This window comes from Stenella coeruleoalba (genome assembly GCF_951394435.1).
Source record: "Stenella coeruleoalba genome assembly, chromosome: 6".
Classification (NCBI taxonomy): domain Eukaryota; kingdom Metazoa; phylum Chordata; class Mammalia; order Artiodactyla; family Delphinidae; genus Stenella; species Stenella coeruleoalba.
This window is the reverse complement of record NC_137151.1, coordinates 108,449,532-108,475,161: the sequence shown is the minus strand read 5'-3', so window position 1 is coordinate 108,475,161 and position 25,630 is coordinate 108,449,532. Positions and strand designations below refer to the sequence as shown.

The window sequence follows — 25,630 nt, the reverse complement described above, 5'->3', positions numbered from 1 at the left end:
CTCCTGAGTGGAGCCCTGGCAGCTGGAGGGACTTAGGAGAGATGCTGAGAGTAACTTTCGATAAAGAAAAGTTGTGGGGGGCTTCCCTGGTGGCGCAGTGGTTGAGAGTCCGCCTGCCGATGCAGGGGACGCAGGTTCGTGCCCCGGTCCGGGAAGATCCCATGTGCCGCGGAGCGGCTGGGCCCATGAGCCATGGCCGCTAAGCCTGCGCGTCCAGAGCCTGTGCTCCGCAACGGGAGAGGCCACAGCAGTGAGAGGCCCGCGTACCGCAAAAAAAAAAAAAGAAAAGGAAAAGTTGTGGGGCAACCGTCTGACGGCTAGAGTGAGCCTTTAGAGTTTTCTCCCTTGGATCTTTCTGTCAAAGAGGGAATGAATTTTCAGTTTTGTGGAGGGGATGAGGGAGAGGTAAGAACGAAGCTAAAGATTATGGACAGTGGGATGGGGTGGGTGTGCTTCCTCAGTGCCCCCGACGTGCTCCCAGTAACGCTGCCTCTGCCGGCTGTCTCCCTCCCTGCAGGATCTCTGTCTGCCCTGGTCTACCAGCACTCCATCATCCCGCTGGCTCTGCCCTGTAAGCTGGTCATTCCAAACCGAGGTAGGAACCTGAGACTCCTCGCCCTCCAAGCGCACCCTTGTGCTGGCCTCCTTCACGTCTCTGCCCAGCCAGCTGCTCCAGAACATGCGCCAGGCTTGGAGGAAACGGGTCATGTTGCCAATCTTGGGAAACTCAAAACCACTCTCCTCTTTATTTTTTCTAATAAAAAAGAAGGGAAAGTTCATTAAAAATCTTAATTCCAGAAACACACATAATTGACTTGCCAGATTGTTCCAGAGAAAATTCTCTGGAGGCTTTAAGAATTCATACTTGAATCCTGAGAATTACGACTCATCCCAGGGGAGGAAATAGAAGCAGGAGACAGCCATGGGGAGGACCGTGTCCGGAGGGTGAGATGGGCATCAGTGGGCAGGGCCGAGGGAGGGGGGAGGGAAAGGCAGAGGTAGGTCATGGGGCATCCAGGTGTGGGAGGGCGGTCTGAATGGAGAGGAGAGAGCACACTCGAGGGACCTCTTAGGGATCCACATGGCGTGGGAAGGAGACAGGAAGCCCAAGATGTCCCTGGAGTTTCTAGTCTGCATGGCTGAGAGGGTGTTCCCTCGCTGAGGGGACATCGAGCTAATGGGAGGAGCAAGCCCTCTTTTGATTGTGGGAAGTACAAATAGAATTCAAGAGCTTTAGGACCTATAGGGCGAGAATTTGAGTGAGACACTGCGGCTGGCAAAAGAGATTTTAGCTCCTCTTAGAGAGGTGTCCCAGCCTCGGAGGAAGGCGGATGGACACCCCAAACCTTTCGACAGCACAGGCTTCCATTATGTAGCCCCAGATACACGGGGCTCCCGCGAGGGGAGGGGAATATGCCTGGCCCTGAACTCGAGGTCTAGGAACTGGTAACTGGGGTGCCTTCTCCCCATGCTCTCTGTCCACTAATAGGATATTCGGAATTGTGTCTGGGACTTGCTTTCAGTCTCTCTTGGAGGTCCTGGGGTTATGTCCATAATTAAAACCTCCAATATTATTTGGCAATATCTACGTATCCAATTCGATTCATTGAATTATTAATGATAATTGACCACTATTATCAACTTAAAAGTTCAAATACTATTTCAATAGCCCTATTAACCACATGATTTAGACACTAATTAAATTATATTTCTAAGGAATTTAGCAAAGTAATTTAATAATTATAACACTGCTCTTTATTTACATTGTATAAACCAGTAGTTCTCACAGTACGGTCCCCAGACCAGCAGCATCGGCACCCCTGGGAACTTGTTCAAAATGTAGCTATTCTCAAGCCCCTCCAATCAGAAGCTTTAGGGTGGTGCCCAGAAATCTGTGTTTTAACAAGCCTGCACACCAACGTCTGAGAAATGCTGGTATAAACACTACTCAGTTCTTATTAGTTGGGCATTTACTGATCTACACATAAGATACGTCCATGCAGAACAACCATACCAGTTGCCACTTGAAGGCTTGCTTTATGTCAACGACTAGACTAACACTGTACACGGAACATCTCAAAAACCCAGGGAAGTGGGCGCTCTCATCATCACCTCCGTTTTATACATACTTGGCAAGTGACTGGGTGAGCATCTGAACCCTGCTCTGTTGGACTCCACAGCTCCCAGCCAGTGTGCTGAATACTTAGAGCAATCACTGGACATTCAAACTGGACACACGTGCTGACTGCCAGGGCTTATTATGAGAAGCGGTATCCGTTGCACAAAGTATTTGCAGAGCTAGCCTGAGGCCCAGCCAACCTTGTGCTTCTTTCCAGCTCTGCAGTTTTAATTACCAGCTGAATTAAATTTTTGTCTCAGACCCCACAGATGAATCAAAAGATAGCTCGGGCCCTGCCAACTCAACCACTGACCTGCTGAAGCAAGGGGCAGGTGAGTGGCCACCCCAGACGGGATCCCTGCCCAGGCCTTTCCTCCTCCGGGCCCTGTACCCTCCTGCAGGTGCAGGCTGGATATCTCTCCCAGACCCAGATGTCTCTGGGAAGACCACATTTCTGTGTGCAGATGCCTCGGCCCAAGGCTGGCCTGAAATTCATCTGCTCTCTTCTTCCCAAAGAGAGGACCTGGGGATGGTTCCCACCCACTTCGGCCCCCATGACACCTCCTTGGGTGGGTTTCTTCCAGCCTGCAACGTGCTCTTCGTAAACTCTGTGGACATGGAGTCACTCACTGGGCCACAGGCCATCTCCAAAGCCACTTCTGAGACACTGGCTACTGACCCCACGCCGGCTGCCACCATCGTCCACTTCAAAGTTTCTGCCCAGGGAATCACACTGACTGACAACCAGAGAAAGTAAGATTCTTTTTTTTTTTTTCCCAAAGATGGTGTTTTTTTGTTTGTTTGTTTTTGTTTTTTATTAATTAATTAATTAATATTTGGCTGCTTTGGGTCTTTGTTGCTGAGCGCGGACTTTTCTTTTTAGTTGCGGTGAGCGGGGGCTACTCTTCGTTGCGGCGCGTGGGCTTCTCTTGTTGCCGAGCACAGGTTCTAGGCGCGCAGGCTTCAGTAGTTGTGGCACGCAAGCTCAGTAGTTGTGGCTCGCGGGCTCTAGAGCGCAGGCTCAGTAGTTGTGGTGCACGGGCTTAGTTGCTCCGCGGCATGTGGGATCTTCCCAGACTAGGGATTGAACCCATGTCCCCTGCATTGGCAGGCGGATTCTTAACCACTGCGCCACCAGGGAAGCCCAGTAAGATTCTTCTAATTGCTTCTGTGTTGGGCTCCCCCCAACCCTGTGACCCATCCATCCATCCACTTTCTCACCCCCTCACCAATTGATCCATCCATTCCTGCATCTATTCATCCCCCATTTATCTTCGCCCACCCATTTATCCCTTCACTAATTTGTCTCCCTCTATCCATCATCCATCCATCCATCCTTCCTTCCTTCCTTCCACAAATATGCCTGCACTTGTTATACAGCTGTAAATGCAACTGATAAAAGTCCCTGCTTTCTAGAGCAGAGGCCCTTCCTCTCACGCTCTCTCCCCAGCCCCTTTTCTTCCTCCTCCAGAGTTCCCCCGTTTCTCATTCCTCAATGCCAGTTTCTTCCTTCTTTTCCTAGCCTCTAGCATTTGAGACATGTTTCTATGAGACATCTCTCTGTCCCTATGCATGGCTTTATGTCCCCAAAGGGAGCAGCCCAGGCCATCATGCTCAGAAGGGAAAGGCTGTGTCGACCTGTGACAGCCACAGGTGGTGGCCTGACCTGAAGGAGGCGTCACTTCAGCACTCATTCTCTGTTTATCTGATGTGTGTGCCACAGGCTCTTCTTCAGACGCCACTACCCCCTCAACACCATCACCTTCTGTGACCTGGATCCACAGGAGAGGAAGTAAGTCTCTTGTAGACACTTGCCTTCCCAGCCATCTTTCGAACACTGAAGTCTGTGTGTATGCACTCCTGTGTGTGTGTATGCACTCCTGTGTGTGTGTGTGTGTGTGTGTGTGTGTGTGTGTGCATTCTTGGCTCAATTTGAAGATCTGCGCATGCCTGTGGGACCGTGAGTAGCTGTGTTGGCATCTTTTTGAGTTTTTCCCGCCACCAGTTTGAAGCCTCTCCCAGGGACCAAACGCCTGCTTCTACCCCTCTGACCCTGAAGCTGCTTCTCTCCACGTTGGGGAAAGCTCCTTGGGAGGCAGGCCGCAGTGCTCTCTCCGCTGTGAATGCCCTGATGCGTGGTCTTTGGAGGCTCCCGCCCCCCTGGCACAGGGGCTCTGCCTTCCCCAGGGGTCCAGGCACACCCGGGGCTGGGCTCTGAGGGAGAAGTGGTGGTTTACGCTGTGCCGTCATTCTCTCCGCAGGTGGATGAAGACGGAGGGAGGTTCCCCTGCTAAGTAAGTACGCTTCTCCCCACCCGGCTGGCTGGTCTTCGTGCTCCTTGGCTGGGGCAGAGGTGGTGCGGGAGTGGGTTTAGGATCCAGGAACAGGACGTAGGCAAAGGGCAGCTCTGGAGAAAAGCTTGCCCAGGCAGCCAGGTCTTTGGCCTTCTCCTGCCTCGAGACCAAAGGCCCAGCCTCCAGTCTTGTCCCCTTCCCTCTCTCAGGACCAGACCCGCAGGGGTCTAAGGAAGGGATCTGAAAGCTGAGTTTTATTGGAGGTGACGGCAGTGGGGCAGGGGTTGTTTAAATGATCTTTTCTGCCACAATCCTGGCATCCTTGATTCCCATTCCTGCTCTCTTGGCGGACTTCTGTGCGTGACGTGGCTGGGCTAGACCTCCACGTCAGACCGCGGGAGTCCAGTAGGTCTGAATTCCTTCCGAAATTCCACTGATGGCCCTGGGGTCCTTTGGTCAATTTTCCATCTATTTGGCATTTCGTAAGTGCTTCCAGGGAACTAACTCAGCCCTGGGAAAATTCAGACCAACCAGAGGGCTGATTCTGCCCTCGGGTGCCTGATGGTAGCACAGTAGGTAAGAGAAGTGTATAAGCAGGCTAAGGTGCTGCAGTGGTTTTCAAGCTGTGTTCCAAGGAACGCTAGGTTCCTCAGGTTGTAACTGAGCCGCTATGAGGGGAGGTACGATTTGCAGTTATTTATCAGGATGAATCGGAGTTTTCTCAGTAAAACCAAAACAAAGTATAGGAATAACCTGGGTACTGAAGCTGACATAAGACTGTCACTATGCTCTATAATTCCACCTTTTACTTCGTTGGGCTCACCCAAACAGCCCCATTTTTTTCTCACTGATTGACTTTATCATAGGTAAACGTTACGCTATTGAATTGATCCATTTATTGCCATAAGTACTGCTGTCACCTTTACATATCCAGACCTCATATAAGATTGGCTTTAGAAAAAGAAAACTTTCACTATTAAAAAGAAATCAAAACCACTGCTGATTTGGGAAGGTTTGGGGAAAGAACCCTTGTTTAAAAATAAGCTGGGGGCTTCCCTGGTGGCACAGTGGTTGAGAGTCCGCCTGCCGATGCAGGGGACACGGGTTCGTGCCCCGGTCCAGGAAGATCCCACATGCCGCGGAGCAGCTGGGCCCGTGAGCCATGGCCACTGAGCCTGTGCGTCCGGAGCCTGTGCTCTGCAATGGGAGAGGCCACAACAGTGAGACGCCCGAGTACTGCAAAAAAAAAAAAAATAAATAGGTCTTATACGACAGGTAGAAATGGGTGTGGGAGCAGGAGAGAGCTGATTTCATGGGCATGGGGCTGGAGAGGCCACCAGATTGCAAGCTCCCTGAAGGTACGACTGTATCTGCCGTGTGGGAGGGGCTGATAGATATTTAGTAAGGAAATGAAAGGATGGAGGCAGGGAGGAGGAGAGCGAGGAGGAGGCCCAGTGAGGCCACTGTGGTCCAGATGCGTGGAACTGACCAGGGTCAGCACGATGAAAGCTCCTTCTGGGGGTGTCCATGTAACCGCAAGTGGGGTCTGGCTGCTCCCCTTTCAAAAGCCAATACAGAGGCCAGGTTGGTGGAAAGGAAAGTTTGCTTCATTTTGGATGCCAGCAATCACGGGGGAGGGTGGATGCGGCCCCCACCCCACCCCCACTGACAACCAGGGGGCAAGAGCTTTTATAGACGGGGGGAGGGGGCTACATGCCCCCTTAACTGGCCATGATGTAGTTGATTTCTTCCACCTGGTGGGAGTTTCAGTATCTACAAGACAGCTCACAGGATATGTCTCAGGATATTATCTATAGGCCTTGAGAAGGAACTAAAGGTCCTTAACTATGCTTAGTGACTAAACTACTATTATTTAGTCTTGTCGGACTGGTTTCCTTTGTTTCTGCATTTTCTCTGATTAAACTTATTCTCTGGCTAAAGTTTTTCCACAGATGAAAGGCAGGCAGAAGACATGGGGGGCAAGGACCATAGGGTCCTGCTCTGTTTCATCCAGAGGGGCCATGTGGGATGGAGGAGACCTCTCCTGGCTCAAGGTCACATGAAGAGTTAGCAGCTCAGCTGAAAAGAGGCCCCCGTGTGCAGTCCTCTCAAAGCTTATCTCAGCCTCCCCTGGGGCTCATGGGGTCACTGGGCTCTCCAAGTCCCTGCCGCCAGCCAGGAGGCCAGAGCTCTGCGTTTGAAGGGTCTTGTCTTACTCACTACCCGGCCCTCCGAGGGGGAGATGCATCCGGGACAGAAGCGGGCTGGTCCCAGGCCTGGAGATTCATCCTTGAGGAGTAGCTTTTGTGCTGAGCTTCCTTCTGACTCGCCCTTGTGGGGGCCCAGGAGAGCTCAGGGCTGGACGAGGGTGAGGCAGGCGAGATGCCTCAGGCCCCCAGTTTAAGGAGGTGCTCGCTCTGGGTGCTTGTAAGCGCTCCTCTCTGCCCTTGGGGGCCGAGGTTTCTTGCCGCATCCATTCCCCCAAGCAGAGGAAGGACTTGGGCTACTGTTGAGTTGGCCCTGAGGCCCACAGAGCTGAAATAAACATGAAGGGAGGGCAGGCGGGCAGTGTTCAGGCCTGAGAGGTGGGCCGGTTCTCCATCCTGGCCTGGAGAGGGGGCTCCGGGGGGGTGATCCACGGGCCCAGGCTTCCCCACCACTTGGGTAGACTGTTACCCTAGGCCTCTGACCTGATTGTCCCCAGCCCCTGAAACACATTTGGGTACAGCAAAACTGTGGGGAGCCCTGTGTGTGTGTGGGGGGGGGGGCGGTAAGCCAGTCCCAACTCTGCTAATTTTAGCTGCTGTGGTCCGTCCAGTCCTGGGAGAGGGGTTTCCATCGGAATCTCCAGCTGTCCCGATTTTCCCATCCAGCAATGTGCTGGCTGGGAGGGGACCTGAGCTCACATTCTGTTCTTCCGCGCTCGTATTTTTAACTCTGTTTTGCACAGAGAGAACGCTCAGTCACTCCAGTCCTGGTATGAGGAGTGGGGTTTGCGGGGGAACAGGTGTGGGGTCCCCCTCCCCCTCCCATTCTCTGGAGAAGTGTGTGTGCATGTGTGTGTGTAGTGGGGGACGGTGGCCCCTCGTCCTTTGGTCTCTGACCTTCTGTGGTGTCCGAGGCAGGCGGGCCCTTTGACAGGCAGACGGCACTTTGCTTCTGTGTTGTGTGTAAGAACATTCGGCTAGGGGTGTGGCAGGGATGGGCTGAGAGAAGCTGGTCTAGGAATGTCCCATTTTATTTTTGGTCTCATCCTCCCCCTCTTACTGTCGGGTCTTGTCACTCACCTCCAGCACCTCTTCCCCCTGCTCCCCGCCCACAAAGGGGAATTTCTGCTGACCCTGAACAAGTGACGTGCTGTCTCCAGGCGTTGGTTTTCTTGTTGGTGAAGGAGAGGAAGGATTCTCTCGCATGCTCCACCCTCAGTGCCCAGTGCTCAGGGAGGTGGGGAAAGATGGGGAAGGGAGCAAAGATGAGCTTGCTTTCCTGGGCGCCTCCCCCAGGCCTGGGGTTCCTCCTGACCCCCCCCCCCCACCTGTCACCCATCTCCCGCCCCTGCAGGCTCTTCGGCTTTGTGGCCCGGAAACAGGGCAGCACCACGGACAACGCCTGCCACCTCTTTGCTGAGCTTGACCCCAACCAGCCGGCCTCCGCCATCGTCAACTTTGTCTCCAAGGTCATGCTGAGTGCCGGCCAGAAGAGATGAACTCCCCCCTCCCCTTGCCCGGGGCCGGGGCAGTGGGGATGGGTATGTGGGGAAGGGACCTGTGCATCCTGACCATCCTTGAATCCAGAAGGAGGAATTTGGGCCAATTTTGGAGAAGGAGAGAAGAAAGTGTCATGTGGGGAGAGGGAAGTGAATTGAGCGGGGAGGGGGAGAGAGAGAGAAAGAAGGAAAAAGATGGAGGAGAATAACTCGGATTCCCCCGGGGAGATGGATACTGCAAAACCCCCAGAGCCTCCCAAACTAACCAGGTCCACCTAACTCCCCCTCCACCCTCCGAGAGGATGGAACTCCTCAAGAGAGGCAGAATGAACCTCTCTGGAGATCCACATTTTGGGGGGAAATGGAAAAGCTCTTTCTTCCTAACCCAACTGCTTTGCAAGGAGAAGAAATCCTATCAAGAGAATATTTTTCTGTCCACCTCTAGGGTAGATCACCAAACCAAAAAGAGCCACCATGAGACATCCAGTGGCGGAACTTTTGCTTTTGAAAGTATCTCGGACCTGAGGCCCCTAAGGTCTCTTTGCTCTGCCTCTGATGTACAGTTTGTGGGTGTCTTTATGGGGTGTATATATGGCCACACCCACATCCTCACACACTGATTTCTGTTTGCCTCTCAGCTTGAAGTAGAAACAGGTATACTTGTCCGTGTCCCCTGTGTTTGCACACACAAGTGCATACTGTCCAAAGAAAGTTAGAGTGGGGGGTGACAGGGCAGCAGGGAGTGGGCATAAGCCCCCTTCCCCAGGAACACCCAGGATTGTGGGTAATGGACGCTCTCTTGGTCCCTGCACCTGCTCTAACAGCCTTGGGTGCCGCCAACCCCTTCTCCTCGACGGAGACCCCCACGGAGTGGGTCTGGCCACGCTGCAACGTTACCCCTGATCTGCCTCCACCAGGAAGCTGGAGCATTGGTTTGAGGAGATGGGGACTTGTGCGTCCGGAGCTCTGGGGAAGAGATCCCTCAGGAAGGGAGGCTGCTGAGCTCTAGACCCTTCCCCGAGGCGTGTGGCCCAGCCCCGGGGTGGGCAGGTGGCTCCCGCCAGCTCCAGCCCTCAGCCCCTTCTTGGGTTTCGTGCCCCAGACCAGCCTTTCTCAGACTTGCTTATGTGCATGTTGCCTTTTTGGGTGCTGGTGATTGAGCCTTCCCGCTCTGCCCTGCCCTGTTCTGTCCTGCAGGGTCCCCATGTGGGGGCTCATCCTGGGAACCTGCTTCTATAAGCCCTGCTCGGCGAGGCCCAGGAGAGACCCCTGCAGTTCCTGTGCTCCCTCTGCAAGGGATCGGGGGTCTGACTTTTGCTGGACCGCCCAGGGGAGCTGGTCAGTTCTGGGGGAGGCTGCCTGCACACCACATGGCCTGCCTGCGATACCAAAGCCTTGCCCTTCCCCCTTCTGCCTTGGTTTCCCCCCAGAGCCCAGCTGCCGCGGAGCAGAGGGCAGAAGGCGCACATTTAGGCCGAAGGGCTGAGAGTCCAGCTGGGCGACTGGGCGCTCCCTGACCACCACCCAAGTGCTCTAAGCCAGACGGGAAATCCACCAGGACTCCATCCTTGAGTAGCTTCTTAAGCCCCTGGGTTCCCTAGAGAGAGGCATTGTACTGATATATAAATATATATAATATATATGTGAGACATACTGACAGAATCTGTAAGCTAATGAAATATAAGAAAAGGTTAAAAAAAAAAAGAATAGGTAAATTGACAAGAAGTATTTATTATTTCCCCATCTAGCTTTATTGCCTCCCTGGCATAATCCAGTCCCCATCCCTCTTTGTACCTATAAGTGAAGCCTGAAAGGTAGGGGCCTTTATCCTTGGAGCAATCAGGGGTCTCCTTGCCCTGGCCTTGGCCTTCCCTAGACTCTGACTAGGGCTCAGCGGGGAGGGGGTGCACGTGCTCCATCCCCTTCACCCCCCTTATTTTTGGCAAGCTGGGCCCGGCTGTCAGCTCCCAGAGATGAGGGCTTAGCAGCCCGCCTCCCTGCAGGCCCGAGCGGGTGTGTGAGCCTGCAGGGGACACGGGTGTGTGTGGTGGATGTGGGTGACGTGTGCGTCTTGTATTTTTTTTCTCTTCCAAGAAGCTGTATCTGTGTGGATGTTCTGTTTCAGGGAGTTGGAAAGGAGAGCGTCTGAAGATGGTGGGGAGTAGCCCCCTGCTTCCCAAAGATTGAAACCTTGTTCTTGGTGACCAAGACTCCCCCAAAGGGCTCTTCCTTCTGAGGCTTTCAAGCCAGACACCGCGGTTTCCCCTCTCTCATTCCCTACCTAACCCCAACTCTCTTCCCAGACAGAAGAGGATATTCCACCTCTTCCTTTGTAAATATCTTGATCTCCCACTGGACAGCCCGGGAACTCTCTCCTCCTGGTCTGCACGGCCGGGAGGAACATCAGACCCTTCATGTGAGTCTGGGGTCAGCCTTCACACGTGCTTTCCCACCGCCCACCAGCAGCCCACCCCACTCAGGCCTGAGCCGTGTGTGACTCTGGGAAGGACTCGAGATGCTGGGGAGCTGATCAACTCCCCCGACCCAACATCCTTCTGGAAAGAGTCAGTTTCCGAGAGTGTGGCCTGTCCAGAAGAACGATGGGGAAGGGTACCCCGATCTCCACCGTGGTCTCACCTTTGGGTCAGACACTGCTTGGGATAACCCTCCCGTGTCTCACAGGTTAGGCCCGTGCACCTTGCACACGTGCGCACACACACACACACACACAACCACAGCACTGCAGTACGTTCTTGCCAAAGATTTCCTTTAAAAGAAAGCACTTTTAATAATTATTGTTGTTATTGTGAGAATGTTTATCCTTGTTTCTCCCCATCCCTTTCCCCAACCTTTTTTGCTGTTGTTTATTGTTGAATCTGTTTGTCAGCCAGGAGAGTGCCGTCTGGTCTTGAAAGTGGGCTGGGGAGTGGGGGATGGGAAAGGGTCTGGGAGGAGTTGGCAAGAGAGCGCCGGAGGCTGGAGAGGCCTGGTCAGCTCGTGATGCAGGGATGCAGACCCCAGGCAAGCTCAGGCCCCAGCCCCAGGCCCAGCCTGTGTCTTGCTGTGCATCCAGGCCTCTGAGGCAGCCGAGGCCTTACCGGAGCTGCCCTGTACGGTGTCTGGAGGAAACAGGGGGCAGGGAAGTGACAGCCCTCCAATTCAGCAGGGAGAGAGGCCCAGCAAGGTCCCCGTGGCCCTTCCCAGATGGAGCGAGAGGGGAGGACTGAGCATGGGAATAGTGGAGAGGTAAGCCCAGAGGGGAAATGGGGAGGAAGGGAACAGTTGGATGGAGTTCCAGGGCCGAGCGGATGCCTCTGCCCTGCGATCGTGGTGTTCTGGCTCCCTCCTCTAGCCAGGTGTTCCAGGGACAGAGACATTGCGTCCTAGGCTTGGGAAAGGCCCTTTGACCCAGGTCCTCATCGGAGCCTCTTCCGCAGCAGCTCCAAATGCTTGCAGACTGCCAGGATGCGTTCTTCCCTGGCAGGGTTTTGAGGGATCCCTGGGTGTGTCAGAGACAGGCAGCATAGGGGTGGGGGGACCTGGTCGCTCTGTGATCGTAAGAGGGAGCCCAAGGGGCACGTGCGAGTCTCTGTAAAGGGGCTCCCGAGGGAGATGAGCCGAACATCTTTCTGCCCACTTGGGTGGGCCGAGCAGAGGTTGGGCAGGCCCCTGGTGCCACCCAGGGGTCTGTGGACGAGTCTGTGTGTGGAACAGTGTCCGTGGCCCCCTCCCTGGACGTTCGTTCATCACCCCCGCCTCCCGGCTCTTCTCCCCCGCTTTGGTCTTCCCAGCTTCAGGATCTGGATCTGGGGGGGGGGATCAAGGAGGCCGATGCCCTTTCCGAGGGCTGCCTCCTGCCCCTACATCTCCCCATCCTCGGGATCCTTGGAGATGCTGGGGGCAGAGTCCAGGGGCTACTTTTCACCCGGGTCGAGGCCCCGGAATCCCGAGACTGGAGTGCCCTGGCCAGTGGTAACACAGAACGTGTGCGCGCGCGTGTGCAAGTGTGGGTGTATGTGTGTGCGTTTTTTGCTTGTCTCTTTAGGGAACTTAGGAGTCGGGTCGGAGGTGGTTGGCAATGGGATGTCAAGTTCACTATCACCCAGCGGCGGAAGGAATCAGGAGGCAGGGCTCGTAGGGCCCCTGATTGGGGGAATCTCAGTGTCGGTGACGGTGGGATCAACCACACGGGGTGGCGCTCCTCTGTCCTCAGATGTTGAAGTGTTGGAGGACCTCTGTTTATTTCCCACGCTTGGACTTTTCCCAGCTGCGAGGTAATTGTAGAGGGATAGCCCACTTTTGTTTCTAATCAGTGTTCCACAGCTTGAGACTCTCCTGCGTGTCCACATGTGGCTCATGTGTGTGACATCTGTGCGTGCATGCTGTGTTTCCCCACCTTTCCCCTCTCTGACATGTCATGCAAAACAAATGTAAGAAACTCCTCACTCCATCCCCTCCTGCCTCCCAGACCCTATGCAGGAAAACCTAATAACCCAGCATCCTCCAGATGCCCTGGCTGTGTATTTATATAGATGGAAATATACTTTCTATTTTGTATCATCGTGCCTATAATCTCTGTCACCTTGTATAAACCCTGATGTATGCTACTTACCCTGGATATGAATGTATTGTACACTGATGCTGTCCCACTCCTGTACAGCTGCTTTGTTTCTTTGCAATCCATGGTATGGCTTTATAAATGATAAAGTGAAAGAAAAATCTGTGCCGTTAACTAGCTGTGTTGTTTGGAAAGGGGATCTGTCAGGTCTCCAGTGGGTAAAAAGGGGCCTCACCCAGGCTCCGGATATGTGGTGGGCTTCAGGGATGCCGGTGGCGGACGACTTACCCCAAATCCTCCCAGGGCTTCCCTACCATCCAGGTCTTGGGTCTGCTTACAATGAGTTTTTCATCTGGACTGTTTTAGCTAGAAGACAAACTCACATCAAAATGGTTTAAGGAGGGCCTTCCCTGGTGGCGCAGTGGTTGAGAGTCCGCCTGCCGATGCAAGGGACGCGGGTTCGTGCCCCGGTCCGGGAAGATCCCACATGCCGCGGAGTGGCTAAGCCCGTGAGCCATGGCCGCTGAGCCTGCGCGTCCGGAGCCTGTGCTCCGCAACGGGAGAGGCCACAACAGTGAGAGGCCCGCGTACCGCAAAAATAAATAAATAAATAAAATGGTTTAAGGAAAAAAAAAGGAATTTGGTGGCACACATAACCGAGAAGTCCAAGCACAGCTGGTTCCAGGGGCTCAAATGGCAGAATCAGGAATTTGTCTCTATTACTCGGTTCTGAGTTGGCCTAATTCTCAGGCAAGCTCTATCCCAGGGGTGGTACCACCGGATGCTCCAGGATATGGCCACTCGAGGCTCCAGGCTTTCATCCTACCGGTAAAAAGAGAGCTCTTTTCTCCCAGTGCTTTCAACAAAAACCTGGGACAAATGCTCATTGGCTCTGATAGACCCTGCTGGGGTCATATGACTAATTCTGAACCAACCGCTCCATCTGGATCTGGGTCACATGACTGCCTCTGGAGCCTTCTGAACCACGGGGACTGAGAACGGGGCAGTGGCTGATCCCTAGAAGGGTGAGATTTATCAGAGGAAGGGGGAATAGAGGCTGCCAGGCAAAACCAGTGGCTGCCCATCAGATGGCAGGTGTGTATCTCACCTGGACTCCAGGCCCAGTGGTCCTAGGTAAACTCTTGTCAATTCAGAAAGTTTGAGGTGAAGCATGCTAGCACAGTACAGTGTTCCTTGGGAGATCGCAAATACTCATGTGACAGCTGCAGTTCCTCATCGAGCTGATCTGAGCTCGGATGAGCTGATTTGGGAGAGTGTGTGTCGAGACCCGCACGCGACCAGCACAGTGAGTGCCGTGACACATGGCAGTCTTCTAAAGCTGTGTGGTCTCAGGATTCCTTTACAGTCTTAAAAAAATTAAGGACCCCAAAGAGCTTTTGTTCACCTGGATTATCTCTTTCCATATTTACCATATTATAAATTAAAGCTGAGAACATTTAAAAAATGTTCACATTGGGCTTCCCTGGTGGCGCAGTGGTTGGGAGTCCGCCTGCCGATGCAGGGGACACGGGTTCGTGCCCTGGTCCGGGAAGATCCCACATGCCGCGGAGCGGCTGGGCCCGTGAGCCATGGCCGCTGAGCCTGCGCATCCGGAGCCTGTGCTCCGCAACGGGAGAGGCCACAACAGTGAGAGGCCCACGTACAGCAAAAAAAAGAAAAAAAAAAAAATGTTCACTAATTCACTTCCACAACAATGTTAAACTCACTACATTAACATAAATAGCTTTTTAATGAAAACTTATATTTTCTAAAACAAAAAGGATTGGATGAGAAGGGTAACACTGTTTTGCAGTTTTGAAAAGCCCCCTTCACGCCTGGCTTCACAGAAGCCAGCTGGATTCTCCTGTCTGCTCCTGCATTCCCTTTGTTGTGATATCACACATATGTACCTCTGGAAAACTCCACCATACACTCGTGGGAAAATGAGAGTGAAAAAGACAGATAACAGCTTAGTATTATTAAGAAATTAGTTTCGATAGTGGTTACTTTACACAACATCTGAAAGGGTCTCAGGGATCTCTGAGGCCCCAGGCTATACTTTGGGAACTGCTGCTCTGAAGGACAAAGACACGTGGAGCACGGACACCCTGCCTGTGATGGTGGACTAACATGTACTGCACCTCTCCCGTGTGCTAGGCTTCGTCCTGCCTAATCTTCCCAATGAACCCCTGAGGCAGGTGTTGTTATACCCAAGTGACAAACAAGGAAACTGAGGTCGTGAGAGGCCACATAGCTTCTAACTGGCAGAGATGATGCTTCTCACTACTAGTGACAGCTGGCGTTTAGCACACCTGCTAAGTGCCAGGGCTGGCACTGAGCACGTATGTGTATTTTCTCATGCACACACACACAGTGAGATAAGGGCTGTGTCCCTGTCTTCATTTTATAGAGAAAGAAACAGATTCAAAGGGGTTCAGAGAATGCCCGAAATCACAAAGTTACCAAGGGGCAGAGCCAGGCTATGAACCCAGGCGAGCTGACTTCCCAGCTCATGCCTCTTCCTCTGCTCTCAGGGTTTGCACCAGGAGGGAAAGACAGACTGATGAGTGACGGGCAGGCAGGAAAGCAAATTGACGGCATTGGTCAGACAGGGATTCTAGGCCTGGGCAGTGGTGCTGGCTTGCCGGGGAGTGGCCCAGGGCTCCTGTTGCGTGATGGCGGAGGGCACAACTAGCTGTGGAGCGATGTGGCTACCTGAGGCTGGGCCTGGCACAGGGGATGAGAGAGCTAGGTCTGTGCGCTGGGCTGATCTAGCCTGGCTTTGAGGGAACTGAACAGCGAGGCAGGGTGGGGGCCAGCTGTGCTCCCAGTGCCCAGAGGAAGAGGAAATGGGCTGGAGCTGCAGCGGGAGGGGCAGGGAGGTGAGCGCTCATGACCCATCTCAGCACACTGAAGACCCAAAGGACCTTTTCATTTCTTGTAAAGTGTGTGGTCCAGGCACCGTCAGCATCGCCTCGGTGGAGAGCTTATTAGAAAGGCAGGATCTCTGGTCCCACCTCAGACCTGCAGGTCAGAATCTGCATGTTAACAAGACCCCCAGGAAACTGCGCAGGCACTGAAGTCCCAGCAGCCCGGGCGGGTCTCACACAACTGGGACTTGACCCCAGGGCTTGCCTCAGCAGCTCCTGAAAGATCAGGACTGAAGTGCTCTTGTCTGGGTCTACACTGGGGGACAGCGGTGGGGCCCGCCTTGCTGCTGGGGTTCTGGAGTCTCTGCGGAGACTGGGGCCAGGTAGGGGTGAGGCCTGGCCCTGGCGAGCAGGAACTCCTGTTGCAGCAGATGGACATGCAGGGTATGAGCAGAGTCACACCCGGGAAGAGTCAGCTGAGGAGAGGGCAGGAGGGGCATAGGGGTGGGGCTGCGGGCCGTAGGTGAGGCGTCTCACACTCAGTCTCAGACTTGGCTGAAAAGTACCGAAGCCCGGGTCCCACCCAGAGGTTCCGAGTGAATTGGTCTGAGGACCAGCTGGGGCGCTGGGGTTTTTCATCTCTCCCCAGGGATTGTACAGGCAGCCAGGGCACAGAAGCACTCCTTAAATGGACTCTTCCGTGGCAGGTGTGTGTGTACCGGAGACGGACAGGGAGGAGAGCAGAGTGTGGAGATTGGCTTGGGCTTCCCCACGGCCAGCCCTTCCCCACGTCCCTCCTTCTTGGGGCGGGAGAATGCTGTCCAAATGTCCGTCCCCTGCACCCAGGCCGGGCTCTACCCAGCCGCCCTAAGGGCCAGTCTTTCTAGGGGGCATGCCCTCTAGGGCCTATAGACAGACAATGGTGCGAAGGGAAGGACCTGGAGAATCTAACTCCAGGGGCTCTGGAATGACTCCTTATCGGTGTTAGATCAAAGTCTGCCTCCTTCTATGAAAGAACTGGATTTTCCTCATTAGTTGGTGAAAATGACTATTAGTCTTAGCAGTTTCCAAGCAGTTCAAAATAGGGAAAGGATACGGCCGCTTACACAAACACTGACAGGTAAGTGTAGGAACACACACACACATACACACACACACACACAGGAGACCTGGCCCCTTGGGCCGTGCTGAGTCTCCACTCCTTCCTCCTTCCTGCCAACATTCTGTTCAGGCCCAGGGGTGGGGTACCAGGCCAGCAGGGGGACAGGGCTGCCCCACAGTGTGCTGACCCCTGACTGAGCTAATTAGCAGAGCTGCATGATCAGAGGGGGGAGAGAGCACCCCCATGAGTTCTGGGGATCAGACCCACTGGGAGGCCTGGTGCACACGGCACATGGCATGTGAGTAAGCTGCAGTCGGTGCAGAAGGGCCCGGGAGACCTCAGCTTGGAGAATAGATGGTGCTGGGAGGATGGGATGCTGGCTGTCCAATGTGCGATGGCCTCTCTTGGACGAGAGAGTCAGCCCTCTCTGGGTGTCACACTGTCATAGGTGAGGGCCACAGGGAAGTCAGAGGAGAGAGGACTGCTAGTAATGAAAGGGATGCTTTGGGAGGGGTGAGTTCCCCGTCCCTGCGGGTGTTGGAGCCAGGACTGCAGAAGGCCCCTCCCAGCCTCCATCCTGGGCGCGGCTGCATGCGCGGCCTAGGAGAGCCCCTCTTCCGGCCAGAGCCGGGAGTGCAGACATGGCTGGGCCCATCCTCCAGGTGCCCTCTCTCAGAGCCTGCTGGCCTCAGAGGCAGGCTTGGCTGGGTATGGTTCTGGCTTTGCTGGGATCTCAGGAAAGTTGTTTCCCTCTCTGGGCTGAGTTTTTGCATCTGTAAAATGGGCTAACACCCACCCTGGAGGGCCGATGTGAGGATTGAGACCACATGGCACGGAGCATGGCCCTTCGTCTACTACTGGGCTGTCGGCCCCGGAGGAGTATGTATTTCCCCCTTTTCTTGTGCCTCTTGCCTCCTCCACTCCATTTTCTCAGGCCTCTGGGGAGACTTGGCAGCAGAGAGGACTTGAGCTGAAAGCCTCCCGAACGATATTGATCTCGCCGGCTCCTGACTCCAGACCACGGTGCTTGGGGATGGTGGTACAGCCGTCTCCATGGCTCCAGCTTTTATGGGGTTTAAAGATCATCTCTGGTCATCGAGACAGGATGTCCAGGTTCTGGGTCCCTCCTCTCAGTCTCTGCTCCATTCCCTGACTGGTCCTGGGAAACCTCACATTCCAGGGTGAGGTCCTAGGAAAGTAGGGGGTGCCCTACTTTCAGGTCACCAGCCCCCGGCCCACCTCCAGCACCATATCCTGCCTGAGCAGAATCTGACCTGACAGCACCACGGCCCTCCCTCAGGGGACTCGGATTGGTTGGGGCTATCAGTAGTGGGGGCACGTGGGGCAGGGGTCCTTGAGGAGGGCAGGAGATCACCAGGAGAAATGAGGAAAACATCACAGCCATGGAGACCTCAGGGCGACCTTGAGTAAGTCAATCACTCCGTCAATTAATTAATTCTCCAGGTATTTATTGAGCATCTACTATGTGAGGTACCGAGCAATCTGGGCGTTTGTTCATCTTGCAGCATCCCAGTCTAAGGGCAGTGGGGAAGTGGGGTGGGCAGGGAAAACCTATGAAGAAATGTCAAATTTATCATCACAATGTGATAAATGCCCTGGGCAAAAGGTACACCATGCAGCAAGAATTTGTAAATGGATCTGGATGGTCTGGGGAGAGCAAAGAGAATGTCCCTTAGGAAGTGACACTTTCTGAATGTTAAGGTCCAGAGGGTGAACAGAAGAGGATCTGGGCAAAGTCGGGGAGCAAGGTGTTTCAGGCCGAGGGAATAGCACATGCCAAGGTCCAGGGGCAGGAGACGCGTTTGGGTCTGAGCCCGTCTACCTCCCCTGGGTAGCACTTGTTTTTTTTGGGGGGGGGTGGGTGGCACTTTTGACAGTGTCACTTGACACTCCTTTGGAGGCCAGGTAGAAAAGTGGTTACGTGCACAGGCTGTGGTGTCAGACTGCCTGGCTTCAAATTCTAGCTCCATCCCTACTAGCTGTGTGACCTTGGCCATGTTCCTTGTCCTTGTTGTTTCCACCTGTAACTGTGAGATGGTAATAGAGGTACCTGACTCAGGGGGCTGTGGTAAGAAATGGGAGTCTGCACTTGTACAAGCAGCTTGGGACAGCGCCCGGCCACCAGCAGATGCTCATACGTTAGCCGGGTTTGCCACTTATGCATTTAATATTTTCCCCTCCCTCCCTCAACTATAAAGTCCCTAAGAGCAAGGACCCAGGTCTGTATCTGAAGCCCCAGCACAGTGTCCTGCATGTTGGAGGCCCTCTATCGATGTTGGCGGAAGGAATGAGGTAACGGCAAGGTCAGTGTAGCCCCTGGAGCTGGGGGTTGGGGGGTGGGAAGGGTGAGTTAGGCGGGGCTTATTCGGTCATGTGAAGCATCTGGTGTTTGCTGTAAAAGCAGGGGAGGTTTTTGAAGGTTCTGCATCAAGGGGGTGGTGGGATCAGGCTGGCATTTTGCAAAGATGACTGGGCTGTTTCAACATCTATTGAACCCCAACTATATGCTAGATGCTGTATTAGGTGTTGTATTAAATGTTATCTCATTTATTTGTTGATAAAATGACCCTGGGAAATAGGTGTACAGCTAAGGAAATTAAAGCTTAGAAAGATTAAGTAGTTTGCCCAAGATGTCATAGCTGGAAAATTCTACATAAATGGACTTAAGATCTCTTCAGTTCTGTATTATTTAGCATATTGGTTCAGCTTCTATAACAGAGATTTCAAATGACCAAACACTTAAATGTGATAGAAGTTGGGACGAAGTGAGAGAGTGGCATGGACATATATACACTGCCCAATGTAAAATAGATAGCTAGTGGGAAGCAGCCGCATAGCACAGGGAGATCAGCTCGGTGCTTTGTGACCACCTAGAGGGGTGGGATAGGGAGGGTGGGAGGGAGATGCAAGAGGGAGGGGATATGGGGACATATATATATGTATAACTGATTCACTTTGTTATAAAGCAGAAACTAACACAGCATTGTAAAGCAGTTATTCTCCAATAAAGATGTTGAAAAAAAAAAAAAAGTTTGGATGGGAAGGTAGAGACCGGGAAAGAAGGCAATTTGCCCTGGAAATCTAAAGCCCCCTGGGGGTGGCCCTTCAGGAGAAGCTGCCTGATACCTAGGCAGCAGTATCAGCAGGTGTCAGCTGGGGAAAGAGAAGCCTGCTCTCAATGACAAGCCTTCAGTGACTAAAGCCTGCGAACTCTATCCCACGTGGAGATAAGAGAGGTGAGAACCAGGTGAGCTGCAGTGTTAGCCTTTGCGTGGGCTCCGGGTGGCGTTACAGCCACCTCACTCACTTCCTCTGCTCGACTTCCTGCTCCAGGAGCTTGCCCACCCAGCCTCTAATAACCCCAAGTCCCGGACTGCTGTTGAGGGGACTGGCTGGGCCAGGTAAACAGGCAGGGAGGGAACAGACGCAAACACCAGAGGAGGGTGCTGGGCGCTCCTCTGGACTCGACACAGGGGGCAGCCCCGCGGAGGCTCTTCCCATCTGTCTAGCGCCTTCATTTTTCCCTTCCTATCTGCACTTTCCTTCTTCCTTCCCTGTTTTCTGTCCCCGCCTGTCCTGTCTCCCAGCGGCCCCTCCCAGTCGAGCCACAAGTAGACAGAGCTGCTGCAGGTGGTTCCTCTTGGGGGATGGAGACCAGGGGGAACCTCCCTTCCCAGGGGCCTCGGGGGACATGAGGGGCCTAGGCTTGGGCTGGGGAGAGCTGAGGGAGGACTTTGGAAATTCCAGCCAGGGTTAGGATTCTCCAATCTGCGTGTTTTCTCCTCCAGCCTTATGTCCACACTGGGGATGGCTTCTCAGAGCAGTAGTGGGCCTAAGGCTCCCTCCAGTGGCCAACAGGGGCACTGCGGGCACTCGAGGCACCTTCTGGAAGAGGTCATAGTGCGCAGCTGGCTGAGCCAACTTCCAAGGCCTAAGGGATGCGGTGGGTTGAGAGCTGGAAGCTGAGAGTCATCGGGCACTTAGAAGCAGGCTGTTTATTGAAAGCTCCAGGAGAGTGGCGGGAACGGAGAGCTGGTGGCCTCTGTTCCCAGCATCAGTTACCCCTCCCGGCAGATTGGAGCTGGTCCCGAGCTTCTCCATGGCTTACCTGGGGGCAGGGCTGGAGACCACGCAGGTGGTCAGAGGTGGCAGGAGCCAGTGAGGCCCTGGTCCCAGGGGGTGGCCAGTGGAAGGGGCACTGGATTAGCAGCCAGGAGATTTGGGTAGACTAGGGGCTGGCCAAGAGAACTCCCCTCTCAAAGCCTCAGTGCCCTCTTCTTGAACTGGGCCTCTGGGACAAGTGATGTCTCTAGGTGTCTCCTCACAGCCCTGCATGGTCCATCCCTGTGTTCTTACTCCCTGGGTCTGCAAGGCCCATCTGTCCACCCCCCTGCAGCCGGCCCGAAGTGCACCCTCTCCGTCAAGCTGGCAAGCAGACGAGTGTCTCTCCCAGGCCAACGATGCAGCTTTCTGTCCCCTTTGCCCTTTAGAATGATCTGACACTGGATATTTTCTTCTGCTCACCCTCGTGTCCCCTCCTTCTGCGCGAGCGCACTTCTGGAGAGCCCAGCGCTTACGAAGACAGAAAACAGCTGCTTCCCGTCCTCGGGGTTCTGGGTCTGAGAACCAGGCATGAAGCATCTGCATCCCCTGGACTTGGTTAGTTTACTTCCTTCTTCTTTACAGTCAATGACCTCCATGAAGAGAGTGAGAATAAGCATCTATATTTCTCTCCAGCACTCTCAGGCCTCCGATCTCACCACAGTGCCCCAGGTCTTTAGGACTGAGAAGCTGAATCTGATGGAAAAGAAAAATAAATGGATGAGTGAATAAACCTGTTTTCCCCAAAAAGGAGGGATGGTGGGTGCCTTTGCCCATGCAGGACCAAAGCTCTGATAAACCAGCTGAGAAGCAAAGATGAGAAAACTTCTCCTTTCACTGGCGTGTGAAGCATGGAGGAAGAACGCATGGTTGGGGAGGAGCAGCCCTCAGGTCCTTGCAACTGGAGCCCGAGTTGCAGCTTATGATCCCCAGGCCAGTTTGCCCTCTCTGTGCCTCAGTTTCCTTGCCTATAAAATGGGACGGTAATTGACAAAAGTATGTGCATATTCATGATTACATATGTAGAGTGTCTAGCCCTGTGCCCATGTGGAATACTGGGAGTGAAGTAATGTCTATTGACTGCCCACGATACGGCAGGTCCTATGGGAGATGCACAGATCTCAATTCACAGATGAGCAAACTAAGACTCAGAGAAGGTGACAATTGAATTCATGAGAACCTACGTCTATCAGCTTCTAAAGACTGTGGGTCTATCTAGAAAGGTGTAGATGTGGAGGAGGCAGGAGCCCACCGAAGGTAGGGTCCTGAGAAGGCGGAAGCCCTTGTGAGATCAGAGAAGAGCCAGAGGGAGGGAGGGAAGGAGGGAGGGAGGGAGGGAGGGAGAAGGGAGACAGCAAGTATAGAGCTTACAGAGGAGACTCAGGGCTCATGTGACCTGGTGACCATCTCATCTCACTGTGCCCTTTGCAAGCAAGACAGCCGAGCTCAGAGAGGGGAAGCGACTTTCCACAGGTCACTTGATATCTTAGAGCCCGGCTGGTCCAAAGAGCCAGTGATAGAGATCCTAGAACAGTCAGCAAGAGGCCGGTAAGGCCAGACAGTTTCTAGGATGCATTTGGGAAGAATCCAGGCCTGGCCATGGATGGCACGGGGAAGCAGGCCCACGGAGGGAGTGGGGACACCCTCAAAGCGGGGGTGGGGTGGTGGGAAACCAGAGGGTCAATATGGGGTCCTCCTGTCCAGCCGGAGCCAGGAGAGCCCCGAGACAGCACTGAGGGGGAGGGGTCACCTCCCCCGACTCTGGAGAAGCTGGGGATGCTCCTGGACTCAGTAGGAGAGAACCAACCTCATGGGAATGCAGAGAAGGTGAAGCCACAGAGAGGCAGCTCAAGCCCAGGGACGTCACAGTTTACTGTCTGAATCAGCCCAACGTCCAGCTGTGGCCACTGAGGCCAGTCGCCTAGTTCAGAATTCTCTCCCTTTTTAGAAGAGGAAAGTGGGCATTCGGCCTCCCTGCTGCCTCTGCCCTGGTCCTGGGGAAGAGGTTGGTTTTAAGAACGGGGGCTGTAGAGCAGGGGTTCCCAACCCCCGGGCCGCGGACCGGTGCTGGTCCGCGGCCTGTTAGGAACCGGGCCGCGCAGCAGGAGGTGAGCGGCAGGCGAGCGAGTGAAGCTTCCTCTGCCGCTGCCCATCGCTCCCATTACCGCCTGAGCCATCCCCACCCCCGCCACCCCCGGTCCATGGAAAAATTGTCTTCCACGAAACGAAACCGGTCCCTGGTGCCAAAAAGTTTGGGGACGGCGGCTGCAGAGGAATTTGAAAGGGGATGTCGCCCCCTGGTGGCCCGTGGCAGTGGTACTGCGAGCCGAGGCTGGAAGGCCAGAGGAGGTGCCCCGGGCAGCCAGAGCTGACTTGATGAAATACTTTTGAGCTCCTCCTAGTGTCAGGCCCCCTTTGTGAGTGAGGCCCAGGAGCAGGGCGCATGGGGGATAGAGTGGTGGCTTTCAATACACCACCAAACGTAAAATACGTAGCTAGTGGGAAGCAGCCGCATGTCACAGGGAGATCAGCTCGGTGCTTTGTGACCACCTAGAGGAGTGGGAGAGGGAGGGTGGGAGGGAGGGAGACGCAAGAGGGAAGAGATATGGGAACATATGTATATGTATAACTGATTCACTTTGTTATAAAGCAGAAACTAACACACCATTGTAAAGCAATTATACCCCAATAAAGATGTTAAAAAAAGAATCAATGTAGTGAGTGTGGTTTTCTCTGGAGATGCTTTGGGGCTATAGCAGGCGCAGTACAGTAGTGGCGGCGGTGGGTACAGAGGCACAGAAGGATGCGTACTGAGCTCCTAGCATGAACCGGGCCCTGTGCTAGCCACTGAGGATGCAGAGATGGACAGGACCTGCTCCTTGCCCTCCATGGTCCACGCAGGACTCAGATGAGAGACCAGGTGACGAGGACACAGCCATCCCAGGATGGAGACCCACAGTGGCAGGGGCGCAGCCATTTCTCCTGTGGAGGAGTTTCTGGCCTCTCTCCTCACCCCTCAGTCTTTTTCACGTCAGGACAAGTGACTCGTCGGGTTGGGAATTTGTGAGGAGAAATCGAGCAAGTTGCCCAGCTCCTGCTGCCTTCTCTCCCTCCGAGCCAGCATGTTCTCAGGGCATTTGCACTCCAGTCTCTTCCCTCACTGGCGAGGGCCCTGTCCTGTGCAGGGGCCTGTGGCGGTTTAGCACTGCTCATGTCCAGGACAGGAGGCTCTAGTTTTTGTTCTTGTTGTTGTTTTGTTTTTGCAGTACGCGGGCCTCTCACTGTTGTGGCCTCCGGACACTCAGGCTCAGCGGCCATGGCTCACGGGCTCTGCCGCTGCGTGGCATGTGGGATCCTCCCGGACCAGGGCACGAACCCGTGTCCCCTGCATCGGCAGGCGGACTCCCAACCACTCCCCCACCAGGTGAAGCCCCTGAGGCTCTAGTTTTGAGTGATATATGAACAGTTCTTGTGGCCATGGATCTAAAGTCACGTTCTTCAGTCAGCTCTGTCACTAACATTTTGATTTTCATCTTCAGGACTTTTGGCCAATCTCTCAGTAGCTTCTGAATTCAGGTGTGGGGAGAGGATGTTATTTGTTGATTCTCTAAAGCAGTGATTCTCAACCAGGTGTGGTTTCGCCTGCCCAGGTGACACTTATCATAACTGCGGGGTGGGGGAGTGGTGCTCTTGGCACGTAGTAGAGGCTGGGGATGCTAAAAAAAAAATGTCCTAAGATACCCAAGACTGCCCCTCACAACAAGAATTATCCAACCCAAACTGTCAAGAGTTCTGAGGTTGATAAACCTTCACCTGAAGCATAGAGAAATTAAAACAGAAATGTCTAATTCAGCCTTGTGGAGGAAGGTGTGTGATGTAGGAGTTTAAAGAAGGCTTCTGGAAGGAGATAATATCTGGTTTGGGTTTTGATGTATAAGTTGGAGATTTCCATGCAGACGAAGAGTATAGAGGGGGGACAAGTGGAAATATCCAGACAGCAGGAAGAGCGTGCACAGGCATGAGGGTGAAAGGCCATGGTGCCTGTGGTTGAGCATGTTTGGGGCAGGGGTTGTGAACGGGGAGGGTAGGCTGTGGAGGTGGGCAGGGCCAAGCAAACTTTGCTACAGAGTACGTTTTTGTAAAGTATAGACAAGCATAAAATACATTCAGAAAAGAGCACAAATGCAAGTGTATGTAATGTAGAGCTCAATGAATCATTAAGTATATGGTGTTGTTTCCAGTTCTGGGCTACTACGAATAAAGCTCTATATACATCTTTGTACATGTCTCTTGATGTTCACTCTTATGAATTTCTTTCTGGGTGTAAATCTAGGAATGGAATGGCAAGGTCAAGGGGTATTCAGTTGTTCAACCTCAGTCGATATTGTCAAGCGATTTTCCAAAGCTCTTGTAGGAATCTACACTCCTGCCAATAGTGAAAGAGAATTCCCATTGTTCTCCATCTCCATCAACACCTAACATCAGCAGTTTCTTAAATTTTAGCACTTCTGGGGTATGTGTAATGGCAGACATTTGGTGTATTTTTTAAAAATAAGGTTTATTGATTATATAATTTGTATAACAGTAAAATTCACCATTTTAGGTCTACAGGTCTATGAATTTTCACTAACCTATATGTTTTTGTAATGAAAATATATAATATTTCCTCACCCCCAAAGTTCCCTTGCTCCTCTTTGTAGTCGATCCTCTCCTGTCATCCCCAGTCCCTAGAAACCAACTGATCTGTTTTCTGTCTTTGTAGTTGTGCCTTTTCTGGAATGCTGTGTATATGGAATCATAGATTATGACTACTTTCTTATAGCAATATGTTTTTGACATTCATCTGACGTATTGCATGG

General features: G+C 53.5%; 1 protein-coding gene across 10 annotated transcripts in view; it reads left to right on the top strand.

Annotated features, from left to right (window-relative positions):
- The window catches only part of TNS1 (tensin 1), a 230,782-nt gene extending 216,666 nt beyond the window's left edge, over nt 1–14,116 (top strand). For 6 of the 10 annotated variants that reach the window (XM_079924146.1, XM_079924143.1, XM_079924147.1 and 3 more), the window contains 6 exons: nt 518–595; nt 2,380–2,451; nt 2,704–2,872; nt 3,843–3,911; nt 4,381–4,413; nt 7,975–13,057. In XM_079924146.1, the coding sequence (XP_079780272.1) occupies nt 518–595; nt 2,380–2,451; nt 2,704–2,872; nt 3,843–3,911; nt 4,381–4,413; nt 7,975–8,119 (566 nt within the window). In that variant the 3' untranslated portion in view covers nt 8,120–13,057. Of the gene's footprint in view, nt 1–517; nt 596–2,379; nt 2,452–2,703; nt 2,873–3,842; nt 3,912–4,380; nt 4,414–7,974 lie in introns of all 10 variants that reach the window. The other 4 variants (XM_079924151.1, XM_079924152.1, XM_079924144.1 and 1 more) reach the window with 2 other exon arrangements.
- Nucleotides 14,117–25,630: the final 11,514 nt, after the last annotated feature.